We start from the raw sequence: 23,092 nt of genomic DNA on the forward strand, positions 1-23,092 counted from the left end.
CACTCAATCCTGTTTGTGACGCAGCTGATAACTATTGTGCTGGTGACACCACATGGAATCAGCGCCCAAATTAAAGTGAAAAGCTGTACAAGCACCCCACTGAATGCAAAACCTCAAGTGCAGTGTCTACATTGCAACACAACGCTGCTTCCTTGTTCTGCTGAAGTTACTGTAAGATAGCAATAACGTGGTAAAACAGTAACAGCTACCATATAAACTTGCAGCAATTAGATACAATCTCCCGTGCATAAGGAGAAGGTATTACAGCCTGCAATCACAATTTCTTCTCCTGACCTGAGAGTCAAATTCTATTACTTCCTTAAGGAAGGAGCCACAAGGAAGAAATGCTTGATTCTTGTTGCACCTGCTCATTCCTTTTGGCATAAAACATGAGCAACAGATTATTTCAAGAGTTAAAATAATTAAATTGACATCTATCTCTGAGTTTACTAAAAAATAAAAAAATATGAAGTTACTCAATGCCTAAGCTGATCATTTCAAAACCACTCCTTTCAGTGGAGAGATACACACCAAACATGGTAAGATGATCATATCTGTATCTACTGCTTTTGAGCTCTGCTCCTCCAACCTCAAACGCTTGCTGGGTTGCCATTTCTGAGCCAGGGTTCGGATCCTCTCATCTGTTGTAATTACATCTCCATCAAACCTCAAAAAAAACAACAAACCCAAAAGCAAATGCATAAGTATATCTGGAAATTAATGAAAGTTAAATTAACACAAATACAAATTAAAACTCTTCCTACTTTCTGCTTTAAAAAGATTAATTAAACTCTACCTATTTTTGGCACGTTGTATGTTAAGTAGCTTCCCTGTTCTAATAAGCAGAAGGTCTTACAGCAAATTGTTTATCTCCGTAGGAACACGATGGCTCCAAGACATGCTTTTATTATTAGAAGTCACAGGAAGGTCTGTTCATTCTTCCTCATTTAGGATAATTTACAGATATAGTAGCTCTTCATATGGGAGTTATTTATTTAAAAGAACATGCAACATATTTCTGAAGATGTGTCAACTAAAACTCATCAGGAGTTCAATTTCTAACTTCCCACCCATGAGAAACAAGTCATATCCTTGGAACAATTTCTATTCAGCATCTTTCCTATATTAAGTTGTCACCTGCATCTACTAGCTTTGTTTTTGGATTGGATCCAGTCCTTCACATACCTCTTTTGAACTTCCAGAAAGAAAGAATCAGTTCTTTTCATTTGCAACTCATACATGGCTCGTAGAATATGGAGAGGTGCATTGAGTGCATCGTGTGTCATCTGAGCAAGAAGGAAAAAACAACCCAAGATGTTAGGGGAAAAAGAAAGATGAGTTTCTTTAAGAGTGACCTAGTTATTATTTTCCTGTTTATCATATAGATAAAGAATTAATGAATTTAATAATATCCGGATTAGGAAAAATGAAAAAAAAATTACAGTGGTTCTAATGTGAAATTCTATTTCTTTTGTTTCCTTCCTTTCTATTTCTTGAAATCGTAGACCTACAGTCTACAAATGTATAAGAAAATCAGCAAGATAAACAACCAAGTATTTTATGTAACTAGCAAATCCGCAGTAACACTCAGCACGTGAAAAATAAGTTTAGGTACCAAGAAACATATTTTGGTGGCTTCATCCAAACCCTCCAGAGGATCAAGTTTGTTCTGCTCTACGTCAGCAGGACCAACAATGGTTTGCTCCACATCTTGATCTTGTTCCCTTTCTTCCAGTTCAGTATCCTCACGTTCAGCCAAGGAACTGATCTCTTTCTTTGAAGAGTACAACATTATTGACAAAATCTACAAAGAAAAAGGTACCATATGGTGTGACAGCAGTAGATATTACTAGCCTATTCTACAACCAGCATTTTATAAGAACATTATAAGACTTGGGAGAGTTTAACACAAGCTATTCTAAAAAGAAACAGCACCTAAGAAACAACAACAAAAAGCAAAACAAAACCCCAATATCTCTAACAAGAACTCAAACCAATTCCCACTTCACAAACGAGTTGCACCTCCCAGGCTGTTAAAATACAACCTAAAATTGTAAAAAATTGAGAAAACAGTTATTTAACCATTTCAGTACAGCAAAACCTTCAGGACTCTCAGACAGAAACTGAGCAGAGGTGACTCTCACCAGTAAGTCAGTGCTGCCCCTACACAGTCCCCATGCCTATAATAAAACACAACTAATTACTGAACCACTTTCATCTTTCTGCAGTTAAACTTTCTTTCAGAAAGAACATGCCCATGGTGTTCCCATATTGCACTGCCACAATACTTTACACACCAGTCAATAACACAAGTGACTTTTTTTTTTTTGAGTACTATTTTTTTAGAATTAATGCATGCAACTTTCAAGAACAGTGTGGATATGTAGAACTGAGTAAGGTGATGATTATCCTGCAAATTTACTTCAACTACAGACAGAACACAGAAAGGCAGATCTGGGGACACGGGAACTGGACATTTCCATGAAGACTAATTAGGAATATTCCTGAGATTTGCTTCGTAAAAGGAAAGTGCAACAGCATTAACATTTCATGCCATGGTGTGAAGCTCAACTTCTGTCTTACCTCCAAGTCTCTGAGAAGCCAGGTCTTACTGAAGCCAGTTCCCTTGCTACATTTCTTCACAAGAAGCTTGAGTAAACCAGACTGAAGAAAGGCAGCTTGGACCTCCTGAAAACCATGAATCTAAACATACAGACAGACAAGCAAATAAATAAGTAAGTAAATAAGGGAACAGGACAGTGTATCACAGTGCCTACAGGGACTTATCACATAGCCTACTTACGGTAGGAAATATTTTCATTTGTATCCTTGGGAAAAAAAAAATAAATAAAAGGAAAGAAAACAAAAAATACAATGTAGATGCACAGTACTAATTGGTTGTCTATCTTGCTCACACCTCCTTCTTCATGTACTTCAGGAACAAGGAAAGGGGCAAGTGAGCTTCAATCCATTAGGTATTAGAGACAATTGAGTGCAAAAAGAACTCATGTTTGTCTCCCCATGTGGTTAGACAACACAAAGGTTTCCCTCGAGGAAGGCAGAATACAAATTCTGCCCAGAGAGCTGTGGATGTCCCAGTCCTGGAGGTGTTCAGGGGCAGGCTGGATGGGGGCCCTGGGCAGGCTGATCCAGTGCCCAATTTAATGGTTGGCAGGGGGTAGGAACTAGATGATCTCCGAGTTCCCTTCCAACCCAAACAACTCTATGATTCTATGATGTAGATCTGATCTATTATTGTACTCTGCATGTCAGGCAAAAATACCTTGAGTGTTCTGTAAAGCCCCTTTAGAGCAAGTGATAAGACCCACGTTGCTTCCACTGCTTCAGCATAACTGCTGTCTATGGTGGTTTGCAAAAGGTGTGTGCATATAAGAACAAAGTGTTGGAGGTACTGTCTCAGCTGGGCCTGGGAATCACTGCCTTCTTGTTCACATTTCTGAATCAGCTGGTAGTCTTTCACTAAAAGACAGAAAAGAGTCAGTTTACTACATTCATCTTAAAATGTTGTGTATCAGCAAATATTATCCTTTTCTTAAGGATCCGTTTGCAGTTGTTTAAAGACATCTCATCCTTTATAAATGTATTTAAAAGCAATAAGCAAATCTCTAAAACAGATACAGTCGCTTAATCAAAGGCCTATTTCTGAGGTTACTCAATTAATAAGATGGTTGACTGTGTCCTAAATCCTCTCCTGAATAAAAATAAATATAAAAGTTCTTAAAAGGAAAGATCTCCATAAACTTCACTACAGTTCACAATTTGGTTTAACCTGTGAGCAGAAAATTTGGGGGGCTTAGTTGTAGCGGAGCTCAAACCCTGCAGACCCACATGAAGTGTTCTGTTAGAAACGTGCCTTTGGCTATCCATAAGAAACCTCAAGGAAAAACTCTGTGATTCCTTAATAAATTAAGAAGGTGACAGAACCTGTTTTCCTCTTTCGTGTCTTGATGTCTACTACAACAGCTCTATTTTTCTCAGTGAAATGCTTCAGGATGATCACATTATGAGCCTCGTTAGCATTATCCATGTACACAGAACGAGTCCCCATACACAGCACCTGAAATTGCAGCAGAAATTTCAGTTACTATTAGGAATTCTTATTTAAAAAAGCAGTCATATTTTATGTTAGTTACACTTGCTCATATTTTTTTAGCTGAACAGCCTGATTGCTGCCAGGTACTTGTTGATCTTTAGAGAATGGCAATTCATTTCTAAGAAGAAATGGCTGCAACAAACAGCTTAATACCAGAATGAGATTGCTTTACTCCTACAAAAAGTCCCTTTTGATACCCAAACACACTAAGCTGGTTTTCTCAACATAGTTTAAAGCAGTATCTGAGGAAATGAAAAGCAAACCCAGACACACTATTCTTCTAGCATAAGCATTAAGTGTGTGCGAGTAGAAAGATACGAGCTCTGACACCCACCATACTTTAAGGGCTTACAAGGGATGTCTCCTACTGATAACATCTGTAATATGTAGAAACAGAAAACTAGAAACTCTAACCAATTTTGTTTCCTCTGCTACAGATAGGCCACTTACCTCAGGAAATCCAACCAGCACCAGTAAAGTGAAGATATTGGTATGCTTCAGCTGGAATGGAAGCTGCTTGATGCAGTGGTCAGTGAAAGCAGCAATGACACTGTGCCACTGAGCAGAAGAGTTCAGAGAACGAAGAATATCTGCCATGGAGCTTGCCCAGTCCAGACCTACACGACTGGAAAGCAAAAGCAGTGCAGGTTAGGATGGCTGACCAGACACTTACCTGGAACTATTTTCCTCCCAGACATCGTATTGCTGTTACTCTGTCATCACTGTATCTTTCACAGCATTAATACAACTGTATTTTTCCAAATATTTGAAGCTTTCATCGCAGCTGACAAATGAATTCCCTTTTGCTTTTCATCATTAGAGCATAAACATTCTATTTTTGTTAACAGGTTTACAGTCCCAACTCAAAAGTTTGCCTGAACATTATGATCTCGAATTCCTAATTTTAGTTTAGAGCTTAAGATATTTTCTTTGCACAACAGAAAGTGGTCTGTTTCCCACACACAGAACAACCTGCACTCTCTGTGGACTACACAAATAACTAGAGAGGCCTGTCTCCTTGCTCTAAAGTTAGTCTTTGAGAAGCTCCTTCCTCTCAGATGATCCTCTGGATATTCTGCCTTTTACATGTCTATTTGTTTTTGAACCTCCCCCATAAAACTTAACCACAGTGAAAAACAATACTGCCACAACTAACAAGTGCAACATTAATTAGGGCTAGTCATCAGAGAGCAACTAATAGGTTTCAATTAAAAAAGCACCTGTCTAAACACACAGCTCCCAGACTGAATAGAAGATGAGTTGTCTTCCAGCCTTCTGGCACTGTAGATGGATCCCCTGCAGCAAATAAACTATGCTTGGTTGAAAGGACTTTAGTCACTGCAGCATCCACTTCTGCAGGCTTCAGTCTCAGGATTAGCTGGCCCAGAAGTCCCAGTGTTAAATGGTAGGTTTCATTTAGGTGGCCAGCGTTTGAGATGACAACCTGAAACATCAGTGGCAGTATCTGTTCCAGGTTAAGCAAAGACATAGTAGAGCCCTAGGGAAGAAGAAAAATCTCAGTAAGACAGGGAAATAAACAGGATTTTTAGTCAAAGCCATAGCATGTACAAAACCTTCTGTTATAATGCTCTTTCTCACAGAGCAAAAGGAAATGAGAAACAAGGTACCCATACACTTCAGTTATGTTGGCACAAAACTGCAAATCTCACATCTCCATACAGCTTTATAATATCAGGATTTTCCGTATGAGTTTTTCATAAAACTGAAAGAAGGCACAGTACAAACTATTCAGTAGTATCAGGTTTACATGTAGTAAAACCTGACATGTAAACCTAAAGGTGACAGTTTAAAGTTTGCAGGTGTTGAATGGTGAAGGTAGGCTGCTGTAAAGATTAATTACAATTCCCTTCCCCTCACCTGGGAACGAGGCCTTATGTTTCTTAGCAATATGAGTTGGCCTAAGACATCTGATTCTGACAACTGCTTTTTGCAGTGTGTAAGCAAGAAGGGCCCTTCTCCCATAACACATAATTTGCCATGAACTTTGCTTGTGTGATTTGTAACATGTAGTAAATGACACATCTGTATCTGAAAGTAAAAAGAACTCACTGATTTGAAAGGTGGTAACATAGCTGCCAGCAGTCCTAGGATCCTCTTCTGAGAGCATTCAGCAAAAACTTGTTCCTGGCTAGGTATCAGAACCTTCTCTGCTTGCTTCTGAGCTGAATCTTCTGAAACGCAGTCATCTACTTTTCAAATTAAAACAAAATATAAAAATAAAAATTAACAGAAAAAAAGGATAGTTTAATTGATAGGGTTGAAAGCCTAAGGATTTGTATAAAAGATAGCACGTAAAGGGATTTATTCACACCATCAGAGGGGCTAGAACTGGGTGATCTTTAAGGCCACTTCCAACCTAAGCCATTCTCTGATTCATTCAAAAGTGTCTACTGAACAGTACTACAGACTGATTCATTTTCTTATTGTAACTCTAACAATACTAGTCATTAATAGCATAGAGCACCTATCTTCTGGCTCTGAATACATAAGACCACACAAGTATTGTGTTAGTTCAATAGGAAGTATCACATCTATGCGTGAATATTTATCAGTGGAACCCTACTCTGATTTCTAGAAGCCTCTGAACAGATGGCAAGGGAGCAGTTGTTCAAAGCAGTATGCTTGGCAGGTTTTTCACAATGCAAAGAGCTCGCTTCCATTAAAGACATTTGCAAATACACAAAAATGGCTTAGGAATGATAATAAAAAAAATACAGCTGTTTACTTTGCATATGCATGGATGTTTCTGTGACTGGGAAAAGGAGAAATAATCTTTTACCTGTTGGAGTAATGCTATCTTCCATAGGCAGCTCTGATTCTTGTCTCAAAACAGCATCCTTTGCAGACACAGTATTATGATCACTTCCACTTCCATGTTTTTGGACTTTATCTCCCACAGGAGACTGGATTTCATTATGAGTGTCTCTTTTCCCCTACAAATAAAACAAAGGTACTGAAAGATTAAAAAAATTTAATACCTGCATAAACACCATACAAAGAGATAGCAAGCAATCTGCATTTGACAAACATTTCTCCTGAAGTACCAAAATCTTGCACTGGTTAACTGGATATATTTATGCCTTAAGCACCCGTATTCAGTAGCTACATGCTTTTCTGTTTTGCTTGTATCTCTGTGCATAAGGTTATTACACTGCCACAGCTTTAAACACCATTGTAAAGCTGTAGAAAAGTCTTTTTTCATACCTGCATAGTGCTACAACCAGGGAAACTGCAGTCCTTTCAGAAATGTCCTTTGCCCCTTTCCTCCAACATTTTTGCAAATCAAAATTGAATTGGCTGGATTTATTTAATTAAAAACAAACCAAGCAACCATTCTCTCCCTGAGCCATTCTCAACTTTTACCTACAAATGAAATCATTACTGTCCATCATTTTCACCATTTCAGTTACACATCCAGAATAGGACATTTAACTTCGGAAGGTCACACAGCTAATTAATATCAGGGGTTCTGTGCATAATGAGTACTTACATTACTATGCATAAAGGAGCCAGTGCTTGGTTTCTCTTCCTTCCCCTTCCCTGCTTTATCAGCAGTATGGCTTTCTGGAGCACCATCTGTGGGAGGACTGACTGAAACAGTGTCACTCTCTGAGAGGGAATCACCTTCTGGCAACATGCAGAGGAGAGCTAAATTTTTCAGACCTGAAAGCAGAGAAGTTACAAAACCCATTTAGCTTTGGAGTAGCAAGATGGACAAAAAGCAGGACCAAAACATATTGAAACAGAACTGTAAACTTCTCTTCATGTTGTTTGTTTGTTTGTTTTAACATTGTTGAGTACAACTCCATCAAAAAGATGTTCTCCACCATGTTCCCTTACTTAGGTACAGCCATTAGATACTACTGTGATGAACAGGTGGTGACATTTTCTGCCTCACAAAGAGAGAGGCAGAAAGTCCTGATTAATTTTAAAAAGCACTGGGGCTACCTTCCAGCACTCTTCCTTTTAAACTTCTGACCACTTAAATGTCTGTACAATAAAACTACATTAAAAACAGATAAATAATGACTGTGCCTAAGTGTGTGGTGATGGTATTTCAGCATCTTTACTAAGACTGTTAAAAAAAAAAAAGCCAATAAATCTATCTGATATTGCATGTAAGATTTTGGATATATTCTACACAGATCTCTAGCGTATCACTTTAAGTATCTGTAAGTAGGTCTTAGTTCACAGAAATCCTCATTTCTAGGCAAAGGGGCCCCATCCCAGCAACATGCTAGAAATAAGATTAAAAAGCTCTTGCAAATGTGATGAGGATCAAAAGCATTTTGCACCGAGTTGTTTGCTATCCTTCAAATCCTTCAACTGTCAGTAACCTGTCAGTAACAGAACATGAAGCCAGATCAATCTGTTTACAACATTTGTAATGGAGAAAATAAAAAAGGAAAAAAAAATAAAAATAAAAAAAAAAATCTAAGGAGTTGCCAAGATGCCTTTGGTATTTATATAAGCAGGAAATTAATTTCCTCAAGCACTTATTTTCCGTATTTCCAACGAACCCAAATGACACTTGTTCTGCATTTGCTTTCTACATAAACAATTATTTTCAGTGAAGTACACAGTAGCTTCCCCTTTCCTTTGGAAACTTCAGACTGAGCCATCACAGACTTTTCTGGCACATGCTAGAAACCATTGTTTCAATGAAGGAGGAGCTGACTCACCTTTTCCTTGCTGTGCTTTCATCAGACAGTCTCCTATGAGCTGTATGCACTGATGCTGTAGAACTCTGGCATGACTAAGGACCTGGGAATCTAGTTTCTCTCCTTCTACTTGCTCCCCATTTGCCAGATCTGCACTGTAGAGAGTCAAAGCTGCAAACAACAGCCAGGAATAATTGTGGACATACGGTTGGATGAGTCTCTGTCGGTCACTGATTCGAATCGTCACCATTGGATACACTGTGATGCTGTGAGTGGGCAAGTGACTGAAAGAAAAAGTTGTAATATGAAAAGTTTGAAATGCAGACCCATTCTTGACAACCATTGCAGATAGTGACAATAAATACCTTTACACAGTGCTATGCATAACCCAAATAAATGGGTTGAAATAACAATTTCAAACTGTTGACCTTTAAGAGCTGTAAACTGTCGAACCCTCACCAACTCAAAGTGTCACTTAACAGAACTTGAGTTGTCCCAAGAGATCCTGCTCTATGAATGCAACTTGGAAAGAAATTTGGTGTCACACATGGAAAGTTATATTGCCAAACCACAGCACTGTATTTGCTCCTCCATCCTGTTATCCAGGGTCGCTAACTCTCCCTCTTCAGCTTTCACAACCACGGCCAGAAAATGGTTGCAATTCTGTTGCTTCAGGGCAGGTTTGCAAACTACAGAACTTTTTGTTGAACTGGTCCTACATTTGCTATGTTTCATTCAAGGACATCAATTAGATTTTCTGATGTCAGATGCAAACTGGTAGGAAGTGATATTAGAATGACTGACTGTACTAAGTTGCTAATTATCACTTTTCTGGCAAGGAAAGCGAAAGGAAAAAAATATCACATATTTAATACCTGTCAGAGTATTTCTTAGCAGAATAACATCCATAGCAAAGGTCAAAGTCATCACACACATTGCAGTTCATTCTCCGACCTATGATGACTCCTTGGCAGTGGTCACAGGCATACTCCATGTTAACCATTTCATGGTCATCCTCATGTCCTTCAGGTTTAACTCCACCTATGGAACAAGATGTTAAGAATTCTCTGAAAAGTTTTGTTGATAAAGGATTTCTTAATTTCAAGTTCACATTCAGATTAGGGAAAAAAAAAGCCTAACGTTTCTAAAATGTTCAAAAGAAAAATCTTCCATTTCTCACCATACGTATAATTTAAAGAAACTACTTTCCCTTCAACTACAGAGTTCTAAGAGAGCTTTTATTAAGGGATTCTTACCAAGAAAACAAGTTTTACATAAGTCCATGTCATTGCACTGCAGACAGCGGTAGCGATGCCACGGTGCAATTTCATCACAGCCATCACAGGATATGTCCACATTTAACAAGTCACAGTAACGTGCAACAAACATGTGCATCTAGGGGAATAAGCAGACATGGATTACTTGAGTACTACGTTCTGAGAAAGCGCTTCATAGGCAGAAAGGAGAACACTCCCTCTCCACAAAACAAACAAAAAAGCCAACAGTTCAGATCTCTTCATCATTTCAGACCTCTGAAGGCCTACAAGGAGCCAGGAATCCAACTCATGAAGAACTGATTTAAGCCAGATGCCTTTCTCTCCTTTAATGCTTTTAAAAGCCTCCTACTTTATCCCTTCTGCAAATAAATAAGCAAATCATGAGGTCACCTTCCTCTGCTTCTCTGGGTCAGCTTGAGCGATCTTTTCATACCAGCTCTCAAACATTATGTCCTGGCATTCATCCATCCACTCACAGTTTTGCTTGTAGTCTGCAATTTCATCTTCTTCACTCCATTGACTAAAAGAAATGCAAGCTCAAAATTAGATTTGAATACAACCAGGCTTCCCTCTTACATAATTTGGGGTAGGTTTCATTTGCTTCTTTTAAACCAAAGTGCTACAACTGAAAAAACACACCCAATGTTGTGAGAATTTCACTTCATTGGGTTAACAAACGACTACATAGACACTTCCTCCTTGTCTCTATGACACGTTCTTAAACACATACTGGAAGCATAGTGCAGAAATCAGAAGATTCCACATTTACAAAACTGCTTTTAGCAATGCTGGCAAGTCAGGTGAGAAATTTCCATAGCTTTTTGGCCTTTATGTTTGCTCACAAGACAGATTTTAATGGCTTTTGCACTAGAAATGCTGCAAAAAATTCAAACACTTGAACACTGGCCATGTTTTGCCATACTCAATAGTTAATATTTTTACTACTCCAACAGCCAGTTCAGGAATCTTTCTTGGTAAAAAATGATATAAATAATTAAGACCATGTAAAGGTTCCATTCTTTCTGACTCACCAGATCACACTATCATGAATACTAATGTTTTCCTGTGATGTTGTCATAAGGAGCTGCGGTAACTGAATCTCAACAAAGAAGGAAAGATCACTTGGTTCCCAACTCATATCCAAAAGGTGAAGGAGAGTTGTCTGCACACAGGATAAGGCAGGAAGTAATGACCTAAAACCAAAACAAGACAACAAAACGTGACATCTCTACCCTAAAGTCTGCCACTTTCATGTGATACTGGACAGAGGATTTGGAAGATATTAGCAGGGAAACAGATGCTGTATTCAAAATTTCAAATTCCTCTATGACACTTATTAGAACTGTTGCAATTTATAGCTAAAAGTATTACCAAAACATAAGCTTTAAAGTTTGAGTGTGGCTGAAGATTGTGATATTTCTTGTGGCATCAATCTTACCAACGTATTCCGCGGTAAGTTTGTTATTTCTAGTATTTTATTCCTAAGGCTTCAGGAACACAGAATGCCATAGTAAGCCAAAGTTTTAACAGCAATAAACCTATTATGCTTTCATGCTCAGTATTCATAAAAATATAATTTAGCATTTTTGGCCACAAGTTTATTATTATTATTTATCGCCATTTAGTTTTGTAAGTAAAGCAAAATAAACTGGATTAAGACATTAAACAACAGATGAGAAGGAAAGAGATGAAGGAAAACAGAAAAAAAAGATCTCTCATTACTCAGGTGAGCAACGCGCTGTACCTGTCATTAATGGCACTAAATCCCTTCACAGAGTTTACCAGGAACAAAACAAGGTGATAGTAGGACTCCCGAATCTCCTTGTGCAGCACAGCACCACAGCCTTCCAAGTTTCCAAAGTAGCTAGAAATTGAAGAGGCAGTTCAGTAGTCTAGAATTCATTGTCACATCTTACATAGTGTGATTTGTCCATCTTGAAGAACCGAGCAACACTTTCAGCACTTGCTGCATGTGCATGTGATGCTAACCTTGTTTAAAATGCAGTCTGGCACTTTCAAAGGAAAGTAACAGAACCCTGTACCAGTAACCAGAAAAATAGGCTAGATTACTATTGCTTTACTGGATGAGAAAGAAAACAATTTGATGAGAATTTAAATTAAAGTAATAACCAGACCCTGCAATCATCTTGTTTGCTGTGATCTGGTTAGAAGTGTAAAGCTGTCTATATGTATATTAGTATCCACGGCATATTCAACCACATGATTCCTACTGACTTGAGTGGGCCCAACTGAGTCCCACTTGAAAATAATTATTCATTTTTTTAATGAAATGTGCAAGATAGGCACAGCAGTGTAAAAGCTAATCTTCATGTCCCATTTTAGTCATCCATATGGATAATAAGCAGCAACACTTTACTTGTTTCAGCTTAGATGAAGAACGCTCCAACATATCACATGGCTGAGACTTGTCTAAGAACTACTTACTTTGTGAAATCTTTCTGACAGGCCAGAAGTTCTAAAAGAAAAAGCACACAGGGTGGATGGAAACAGTGGGGCTGTCCGAGTGAATCCAGGCACCGGCGGATTGTCCTGAGCACTTCCAAAATGTTCTGCCCTTGGGATTTTCTCAAAGCAAGAACCTTTAAAACACTGGAGAAGAGCAAAACCAGCAATAGCAAAAAAAAAAAAAAAAAAAAAAAAGAGGATTTCAAAACTTGCTTCAGGTAAGACAATAAGTAAATAAATCAATAAAGGTGCAAGAAATTAGTATCTATATTTTCCATTCGATTTCAGCAGCCTTATAGTACAGTAGTGATTTATAACAGAGGTAATAATACTTCTAATATCAGTAGGAGTGAGTTATAAAACTTCAAATGGAATCCAGCACTTCTTGCATCAGTGCAAGTTGAGAGACCACAATGGACCCTGGAAGTCTCTTTCAATTTACACTCTCAGAATGCTGGGTAATGTACTGAAAGATGCAACTTATGATATATCAATAAATAACAAATTCTATCTTCCATATTTGTAGATAGGAAGCAAAACCCCCAAGAAACATTTCAGGAAGAAAGGTAAGAGATGGCCACGTAATTGTTCTTCACATTCTAAAAATTCTGCATGACAGAAATGAACCAAAGGAAATCATGCTCTCTACAAACGTGAACATGGCTGGGGACAACTGAGGTTTGATACATAAATCTGAGAACAATTTAGGTACAACCTTCTTTTCTTTTATTTTGTCTTGCAGCTAAATTATGTTTTATTCTATCTGAAGAGTGTGAAGACAAATTTTGGCATTTTATAATTGACAGCATTTACAATCTGCTCACCTTTCATGGGAAAATGATTGATCCTTAATAAAATCCAAAATGTTTTTCAATATAGGATATTTCTCCTTCAGAGTAGGCACAGCTCTTGGCTCCTCCATTGATCTAAAAGACAGCAGCCTTAGTCTTCCACGACTGAACTGCGATTTTCGTGTGGGAGTGGAAGGAGGTGATGATACATCATCTTGCTGTGAAGCTGTATTTTCAGAAGGCTTACTATGAAATGCAGATGCCTCTTCTGTTTGGAGAGGGTCAGGAATTTGTTTAATCTTAGTATCAGATTGTGTTGTTTGCTCCCTCTCTACTGAAACAGAACGAGTTACTCCATTGGAAGACGATGAGTGTGCAGCCTGGAAGTCCGATTCTACAACAGAACTTTTCCTTTGGTTTTTATCAGTGACATGATGGTGAACGTTACCACCGTCCTGGGATTCCAAATTGTCTGAAGTTGAACCTTTCGTCTTTGCTCTCACAGGCAAAAAATTCAGTAACAAAAGGCTCTTCTGCATACAAAGCTTTGCTGCAGGATAAAAAAAAAAGAGTGTTGAAGTAATGGCAACAGAACACCAAACTTGCTATCTTTTTTAAGGAGGAAGTAATTTATCTTGCTTCTTCCCAGTGAAGAGAGACAGAAAATGCTGTTTTAGTATATAGATCATGATGCTACCAGTTATGTAATTCCAGATCTCCACATGCTAACTATACAAGCATACAGCAGTCAATATGAACATGTTTTATTCTAATAACAATCAGCTGTTACTGTAATGGCAGTTAATGTAACGAGTTTCTACAAAAGCAGATAACTACAGTTCAGAACCAGGTGACCTAAGCGATGAGGCACTCCCAGTACAATTTTCTATTTTCTAAAAAGAAGAAAAGCAAAGCAAAACACAATCTCAACTCAAATAGTTTACGCTAATTTATCTCCTAAATAATTAAAAAGTAACCCAAGTCTCTAGCTTACCTCTTACTGAAAATGTAATTACTAAGATTTACAAGGTAATGCTTTACTAAACCACCTGGAACGCTCATGCACTCAGAAGGCACCACTTACCAAGAGTTTCTGGGTTCACCTCACTTGCTTCTGTGCTCTGCTTCTCCTCAGTATCACTCCCCCTACCCATCAGGGATTTCTGTTTCATTTCCAACTGTAGACAGGACGTTAAAATAGTTAAAACGTGACTCTCCCTACATATCTATACAGCAAGGCACTAAGAAGCTTGCACTGCATTAAAGGAATTTACTCTCAGGAGCAGATGACTTTATTTATTATTCTCTATTACAGAACAAAGCAGTCTAAAAGAGCAGTACCTTAGCTCAGAGCAGGTAATGCAGCCTTGTACCAAGTTGCTCATTTGGTAAGCTGCAACCATTCCCTGCCACATGACAGGGTGTGCATCCTCTGCCCTATAAGACAAAGGCTTCTCCAGCACCCCTACCTCTCAGGAAAATACGTACAATTAGGATGAGATAAGATTTCTAAAAGCACTGGGTCATTTAACTGAGAGCACTGACATTGTCACTGCAGCCTCTACACAGAATGCAAATGGAATGCAAACATCACCTGTCAGGCAACAAGTACAGTGCTGTTACCCATACTGACACACACCTGTACTCACTGCATCTGCAGTGTACATTCATGCTGTAGGGAATCCTACAGGACAGAAAGACCAGAAGTGACCAGAACGGTTAAACTGGCCAGCTCAAGGCTGAAAGGCTGATAAAAGCAACAGAAAAGTGGGCCACAGACTTAAATTAGCTGTTCTCAAAGGCCACACAGCTGTTAACATTTAAAATCTCCTGCAGACTACTGAAATCCAAGTAAAGTTTGGCTCTCTGCAGACGCAGGTGATGATGCAGACACTTCTCACCAGGTTGTGAGCTGCTGACATGGGCTCTTGACGTGAGCCTTATGTTTTAGAGGAACACTATGTGCAAAGAACATATTTTGAACTGCAGCCAGTTACTTGCTTGTCAAAGATGCAATTATTTCCTTTTCTGTAAGGGCTGTAGAATGGTGAAAAATAACGTTTAAGACATTTATTTCTATGCTAGACCTCCAAAGATCTTTCGCTGCTATGGAAGAACCTTCCTAACTACCAACACACAAACATGCTGAAACATAACAAAGATAACTGATTTTGAGTGCAATTCAATCCTAAACATTCATGATCAAACATCTGGAACTGAGAGAGGGAGAGGAATGTAAGAATGCATTTAAATATTTAAGTTCAAAGCTTAGGAAAGACACTATGTTCTTCCTAAGTGAAAATATTTGACCTAGAATCTAATAGAAAACATGGCTCCACACAGCTCCATAACAGTGCACTGCAATATGTTTAGGTAAACAACATTAATAGATATCCTCCTGAGCGATCTTACCATCCATATTCTAATTGAATCAGCCAGGGAATATACTTGTGCAAACTCATCACTCAAAGGCACCTTGCCTCCACTGTTGACTGGAAATGAGAGAAAGAAGAGTCCTTTTTATTTACAGCTCCCTTCTTACATAACTTGACTACTTAACTAAAAAGTTATGCTAGAGCCTTTGTCTCTTAGTCAATATTTGGAATGATGCCTGTAAGAGAAATAACAAATAAAATCTGCCAACTTTCCTGCACCTTGAATACATTAGCTGCACCTTGACAGAGCTATTTGCAAAGTTAAATTACAAATTTCTTTCTCATCTCTCCCAAAATTGGTGCCTGCATTCATGGAAAATAAAAACCTCACCCTATAATATATGCAAATATTACTAAGGCAAGCTAATAGGAGAATGATCAAAACTGCGTGGTATTAACTTAATCAAATACATCTGCAGAGCTTAATCTTCTTTCTCTCTTTTTTTTAAATGCATTTCTGGAATAGACTTTCAAGATCAGCTTACAAAAATTAAACATGACAAAATAGTTTCCATCAAAACTATCCTGATAACGACTATGGAGAAAGATGATCCTGCTAAGGCTCTCCTTTCTCTCACTGATCAACTTCTGCTTTTTTTTTTCCTCTTCTTTACATGTCCATAATTGACATGGCCCACGTCAGCCTGAGTGCAGAAGCTGGTCTGCCCTAGCACGACTGAGACAGATGAACCCCTTAACAGTAGGACAGATGTCTTACCCACTCATTAAAATACTCCTGAGTTACCACAGTTTTCAGTCTTACTCAGACAATTACATCAAATGTCAGACAGACAGAATGACTGAAGGCAGTAACCCCTTTAGTCATTGAGTCAGTCCTTACGTCAATCATTTTTACACAACTTCAAAGCTCACAAAGGAATACATTTAGCCTCAAGGCTGCGACAGGAGTTGAAGGTGCTTAGCTTCTCCTACAATGAAAGCCTTCAAAACCAAGAACCACCTTATTATCCAATACTTTAAATATATCAGTGAGCTTGATGGAAATATGGAGTAAATTAAGAAGTTGTTCATTTTAGCTACTAAAATATAAAAATTGTATAAAGTACTTTATTACAAGTTACAAGCAATATATTTCCCTTTATTTTGAATAAGTAAATGGATGTGTTTTGAAGATCAAAGTCAATTTCCAGAGCTTGACATTTTGGGAGGCAATTCACACCTCCCCAACAACCAAGACTTAAAAATCTGTGCAAATTGATGCTAGCTTTTCAGAAATTGCACCAGTATATAAAAAATGATTTAAGAACTGCTAATCACTGGGGGCCACACAGAGGAAATTAATACTCTCTTGATGTACTTTTATAATAAGGCTTCATCAGTACTTTTGAATGGCTATTAATATTTGGACAGAGTTCTGAAGACAAAAGCATATATTAATAAAGCACACACTCTAGAGATAAGGCTTACCTAGTCTGCCTAAAGGGTGACTTCTTTGTGTAGGAGAAAACATCTTTCTAGAAGTCATCACACTAAACTCCTCTTTTTAAAGTTTATAACCTGAACTATAAGACAGCCCCTCACAAACATAAGGCCTTCATTATTAAGATAGTCTAATGTTAGAGTTACCATATTTCTGAAGCTTCTCATATAAAGCTGGAGTGAGATACACTAAAGCAGCAAACGTTGAGTTCACAGCTCGATCAACAGTAGAACCAGCAACGGTATCTGTTTTTGGAGTCTGTTTTCTGCATGTCTGTAAAAGTCCCTTGAAAAGTTCAGATTTTTGCCCACTGAAATCCTGGGCAGGATCTGATTTGGCAAAGTCGATCAGAAAGTTACGGCACTCATCCTGGTGAGAGCTCCTAGCCTGAAAGGAACGTCAGAAAACATCTACTTTAATATGGAGTGAAAAATTGTTCTGGACTGTTTCTACAGTAGGCCAATTTGCACTATAAGACTGCAAGTTGGAAAACAATAAAAGGGCACAGAACAACAGTTTCTCTCTTTGAAATTGAAAACATCTGATGCAGATGGTCACAACTGCAGCACAACAGCACAAACAGCACATGCATTCTTGTTTCAGTTTAGATGAAGTTGCATGATAAAGATTTGAAGCCAATAGAACACAAGCAGTGACCTAAGTACCTCTTTTTTATCTTGGTGTCCTCTGCTGGTTTCACTGGCTCCTGGCTCTGCCTCAGGACACATCTGATGCCTGAAGACAGGCTTCCACAATGGAGAATTAAGAACTGATGTTACTTTCAAAGGGGGCAAATCTGCTTCACTACCTAGCTCTGCAAGAAATTCAGAACAGACACTTCAGTTACTAAGCAGCTGTGTTCATTTACATTATTTTCATTAGTTCATAAAAGTTAAACGTTCACAGGATTAAAAAAAATAAATCAAATGACTGAACAAGTAATTGAACAACATTCTCCAACTTTCATTTCTCTAATATGGTGCAGAAAATAGATGTACTCTTTCTGCAATGACAGCACCAGTATCTCACATTATGAACGAACTTTCACTTGAACATTTTTGCTTTACTTACAAGCACAGAAATCCATCAATTTCCAAGATACTTTAAGAGGTTTTTTTCTTCTCCTATGAATACATGTAATAATTTGCTTGTTGAAAGCATGCTCGTATTACAAAGGAGTAAACGAGTCCATGGTAAGAACAAATCAATTAGTTCCCTAAGTTCACAGGTAAGCACACGCCTGACTTTCCAAGTAAAGGCTCCTTGATTGCAGCAGAACATTTTAACCACATTTCATTTCTTCCAAATGGTAAAATAATTCAGATTTTGGAAGCTAACTAAAAATGGTCTGGTTTTAAAACGAAAGAACAAACAACTACATCTATTTTTACTTATGGCATCCATCTCACATCTTGTTATCTTAGAATCATAGAAGCATTTGGATTGGAAAAGACCACTAAGATTACAAAGCCCAACCCCAACCTACCCTCACCATAGCGCTCAACACATCCCTTGGTGCCACATCTCCACATTTCTTGAACATCTCCAGGGATGGTGACCCCACCACCTCCCTGGATAGCTGTGCTATGAATACATGAATACTCTGAAAAGAAATTCTTCCCAGTATCCAACCTGAACCTCTCCTGGTGGTTTGAGGCCATCACCTCTCATCCTATCAGAGTCACAGGAAGCAACCCCACATCACCACAACCTCCTTTCAGGCAGCTGTAGAGAGCAGTAAGGCCTCCCCTGAGCCTTCTCCAGACTGAATAATCCCCATTCCCTCAGCCACTCCCCATCAGACTTGTGATCCAGACCCCTCTCAGCTCCACTGCCCTTCTCTGGGCACACTCCAATATCTTTCTTGTAGCAAAGGGCCCAAAACAGTACTCGAGGCACATGCCAGCACCCAAACCAGTCAGTGGCCCAAACGCTAGGCACACTCTATTTCTGGAGTTAGCCAACCTCAGTTTGTGAATTCAAATTTAAATCAACCCCAGATGTTCACATCTAAGATTTTAAATCACTGAAGTTTCTCTTCTATGCTGTTTTTTTTTTCCCACCCCCAGTTTTCTGGCTCCATCTTACCTCCACCAACGCCTTGAATCGCAGCGCTAGGAAACAACTGCAAAAGGAAAGGTACCACGTGGCACCACGAGCTCAGGAGCGATGGTGTGCACTCACCTCGTAGAGATTTCAGGGCCATGCTTCGGGAAGCCAAGCGCCCCATCAGCCGGCACACTAGAAGCTGTAAATCCAAGCCCCAAGAAACGGCGACATCGGGGAGGCCGTAAGCAGTGACGGTGAACTTGTAGCCCCACTCATTATTACTGCTGTCAGAGTGAAAGAGAAACTGCAGCCGTGGGCCAGCCTTAAAGGTCACTTTCTACAGAGCAACAAAACAGTCATTTTGCCAAATGTACATATGACAGGAAGACGTATCAGGGTAATGAATTTCCTTCAGCAACTGCGGTTTTTCAATATTGTTTTCTGCATAATGGATTTAATTTCCCCACCACATGAATGAGAAACCCATAGTATAAGCCAGCAATGTTTCCTAATCAATATCTTACTATGACATTTTATAGATGATCAAGCTTTTGAAGTTGATGCCATAAAACAACAATGCAGAAGCATCCCACTTGAGCAGGTGTCATCAGAGAAAGGGAGTAGCCACAGGAAGCATCAAGCTCATCTCATGATGCTAAAAATGGCAAGGGCAGAGTGCCAAAGGACAAATTTTACCCACATAGTTTATTGCAATTAAATCTGATTATTATTTTCAATTATGATGAATTGCTCCTTTGATTACAGGAAGAAACCAGGATTCTTTACTTATTCGCCCCTTTACTTGCATCATTACAGAATTTCTTCCCCCATCCTTGATTGGGACTAATCACCCAAGCAGACATGATTTTAGACAGCAGCTTTTCCATTGGAATCACAAGATTTCCAAAGATCTGATCTATCATTTGGTTCAGAATTTTAAAGGTGCTCACCTTGGGCCACTTCTCAGTGCCAACCTTTGTATCGTAACGAGTTTTTGCACCCCTGGCGTCAGTAAACTCCAGGTAATCATACCTGTGAAAATTACAATTGGTTACTTCCAAATTTACTTTGTAAATTCTTGGGGAAAACATTTCTTTTTGGATTTTCACTAGTCCATCACCTCCGTGTCCAAGTACCCCACCACATGTTACAGAAGTACAGTTCCAGTTCCATTGCTTATGTGACTGCTAGGGAATTTATTTCATGCTTTAGTGCAACAGTTTCAGCAAACACAGACTTGCTCTCCTGTAGAACTTTCCCAACCTTTCAGAATCGGTAATGGGTACCAATTTGAACACCTGGCATACGTCTTAAGACAACAGCAACCTGGTATGTTACAAACAAAAATATAAAGAAAAAACACAGCAGTTTTGCCTAAAGATGGTGAAATAAATGCCACAATTAGAAACTATAAGTTGTAGTGGGCAATGCAACACTGCAAGATCAATCAAAGCAAGCAAGATTCAAAGTCATACAAACAGCTTGCCTGCTCAATTGTGTGGAGAGGTGCCTTTCAGCACAAGACTAAGACATTCAGAATAACACCCTGTATGGTAAGCAGGACAAAGAAGAAATTGAAATGGCATTCTTGGAGCGAGAGAAGTATTCCCTGCACAGTGGAGCATGACTTCATCCTCTGCAAATGGATGTTGGAATCTTCATGTAGCTATTAGAATTCAGCACTGCACAAGATTAAATTACCTCCTTTCAGTTTCACATTTTTCATCAAATTCCACCTCAAAGTAAGTTGCCCCATGGCACAGGAAGACTGAGACCTCATGGCAATTATTTTCATAGTTATGAGGAGATTCCACGGTCCACGTTCGCAAGACGACGGGCTGTTCTTGCTGCCAGCTTTCAATTTCCATCTGTGTAATGAAAATGTAAAGCATTACAAAAAGAAAATCACACTAGATTGTGTCTATTCATTCAAGTTACAAGACGTACACACAACTTCCATATCAGAAGAGGTATTTCCAGTTCTTCATATATCATTGGACATTTCATTACCTGTAAATGTTTTCCATGCCCTTTCAAAATTCTCAACAACAGACCTGAGTTGCCTTTGCCTTTCTTGCAATTTTCCTTTTGTTTCGCTGTATTTACTTGTTTGGTTTATTTTGTATTTTGTACAGCACTGCATAATTGTGGTACAATTAAACAGCATCTATGCACACATACTTGAAAATAAGCATTAAAAAAGGTCACTTTTAGAACATCAGAAGAACTGACAAGAGTTGCAATCAAGCAAAATGTTCAAATGCATTAACAAAATTTGGAAGAAGTAAATGCTCACATGTTGGAACTGTATCTTTAGTTACCTTATGAGGCTCACTACAAAGCTTTTTCAGTGGTTCTACCAAAGTGCTGAATTCCTGTAGCAGAGTACAATATGGAATGTCTAAAGTGCAAAAATCCAACAGGAAGATGACCTAAAGGAAAACAGAGCTGTCATTAAAACACACGTAACAGTAGCCACACTACCCAGATATAGCACAAAACTCCAATATTCACTTACCAGCTGACGAGTTGCCATAGCAAACACAGAATTGCTTATTTTTTCTACTATTGTTTTGCCACTATACTGGGATAAAAGTGACTGCAAAATCATTCTGATATTTGTCAGGAACTGGCCCACATCTAGAGAGCAGAAATAAAAAAGAAGCACAAATAACATAAACAAGAAGCGATCTCACATAACCTTCCAGACATCACATTTCCATTGGCCCAGTTAATTATTCCACACTGTAATGCATTAGAATAAAGACACTTTTGAGATATGCTGTAGTAGAACATCTCTAAGTAATTCCTTTCTTCGAGCTATCACAAACATCTAGGAAAATATAGACTACAACAATGGAGTTTATAAAAATAGGGACACATCAAAAAGGGACATACAAAAAAGCCAAAGTGTTCAAATGAATGTCTGTAAAAGATTTTTTTTTTTTTTCCCCCCTTTCTTTCAACAGTTTAGTCTCCAAACACACTGGAGTGTTTTCTGAAGATTCTCCCCACATAATTTTATCAGTACATCTAAAATTCTTCTTTATATCACAGGCATATCACCATATCATACTGCCTAAAACTCCTTCCATGAGAGATTTCAGGCAACTGCTGAAATTTGGTGAACCCATCCTATGCTATTTGTTAAATCACATTGAAAAGTCCTGTGTTATGCCACCTTTAACTCTGTATTCAACCCCATCACTTACAGTTTTTCAGTATTTCTATGGCAAGATCCTTGGCTGAGCTATCGCTCCCCTTCAGCTGCAGGTAGCACCATGAAAGGAGGCTGCCCTGAACAGACCAGAACAGGGAAGACAGGACTGTGCCACTCTCCTGCTGCGCAACATCCAGCATCATCATTTCACACTGAAAAGTAGCAGAACAAAAGGGTATCTCTTCTGCTGCAGAATGACACACTGTGTACTAAGTTAACCATGACTGAGATTATCAGCCCACTCTTCCCAAATAAACGACTAAAGCAACTGACAAATAGCATCTATTATCACAAAGCCGTGTAACTCCATGAAGCAAGTAATGTATTTTGTTTTGATAAGTCACAATTTTAAGTAGAAGCAGCTACACATGAATCACTCTATGTTCTCAGCAGACTTTTTCTGCATATGTAAATTTACACCTCCATTTACACCTCCCCTGAATGCATGACCAATTCTAACCTCACAACATGAGGTGATTATTTATGTTTCCTAGCACTCATAGGATGACATGTATTCTCTTAAATGATACCAAAAGCCCACCCTTCCCTAATTCATTACTTACCTTCCTATTATGAAATACTAATGCTGAAAGGAAAACATTTCAGTTGGAAGACCT

General features: G+C 38.6%; 1 protein-coding gene across 2 annotated transcripts in view; it reads right to left on the reverse strand.

The window, feature by feature from the left end:
* Positions 1-23,092, reverse strand: part of ZZEF1 (zinc finger ZZ-type and EF-hand domain containing 1) — a 53,289-nt gene that overhangs the window by 11,343 nt on the left and 18,854 nt on the right. Inside the window, exons 19-47 of one of the 2 annotated variants that reach the window (XM_052688425.1) lie at positions 22,468-22,627; positions 21,774-21,895; positions 21,577-21,687; positions 20,957-21,123; positions 20,206-20,287; positions 19,391-19,592; positions 17,872-18,020; positions 17,353-17,593; positions 15,743-15,822; positions 14,415-14,508; positions 13,364-13,880; positions 12,519-12,683; positions 11,818-11,937; positions 11,105-11,266; positions 10,464-10,593; positions 10,053-10,191; positions 9,672-9,837; positions 8,818-9,080; positions 7,626-7,798; positions 6,915-7,068; positions 6,185-6,324; positions 5,335-5,612; positions 4,565-4,739; positions 3,946-4,078; positions 3,284-3,480; positions 2,584-2,703; positions 1,616-1,804; positions 1,186-1,286; positions 532-667 (exon numbers count right to left, since the gene is read on the reverse strand). In XM_052688425.1, coding sequence (XP_052544385.1) covers positions 532-667; positions 1,186-1,286; positions 1,616-1,804; positions 2,584-2,703; positions 3,284-3,480; positions 3,946-4,078; positions 4,565-4,739; positions 5,335-5,612; positions 6,185-6,324; positions 6,915-7,068; positions 7,626-7,798; positions 8,818-9,080; positions 9,672-9,837; positions 10,053-10,191; positions 10,464-10,593; positions 11,105-11,266; positions 11,818-11,937; positions 12,519-12,683; positions 13,364-13,880; positions 14,415-14,508; positions 15,743-15,822; positions 17,353-17,593; positions 17,872-18,020; positions 19,391-19,592; positions 20,206-20,287; positions 20,957-21,123; positions 21,577-21,687; positions 21,774-21,895; positions 22,468-22,627 — 4,866 coding nt within the window. The remainder of the gene's footprint in view (positions 1-531; positions 668-1,185; positions 1,287-1,615; positions 1,805-2,583; positions 2,704-3,283; positions 3,481-3,945; positions 4,079-4,564; positions 4,740-5,334; positions 5,613-6,184; positions 6,325-6,914; positions 7,069-7,625; positions 7,799-8,817; positions 9,081-9,671; positions 9,838-10,052; positions 10,192-10,463; positions 10,594-11,104; positions 11,267-11,817; positions 11,938-12,518; positions 12,684-13,363; positions 13,881-14,414; positions 14,509-15,742; positions 15,823-17,352; positions 17,594-17,871; positions 18,021-19,390; positions 19,593-20,205; positions 20,288-20,956; positions 21,124-21,576; positions 21,688-21,773; positions 21,896-22,467; positions 22,628-23,092) is intronic. The other variant, XM_052688426.1, reaches the window with a different exon arrangement.

Source organism: Tympanuchus pallidicinctus, unplaced genomic scaffold (genome assembly GCF_026119805.1).
Source record: "Tympanuchus pallidicinctus isolate F22 unplaced genomic scaffold, pur_lepc_1.0 scaffold24, whole genome shotgun sequence".
Classification (NCBI taxonomy): Eukaryota; Metazoa; Chordata; class Aves; order Galliformes; family Phasianidae; genus Tympanuchus; species Tympanuchus pallidicinctus.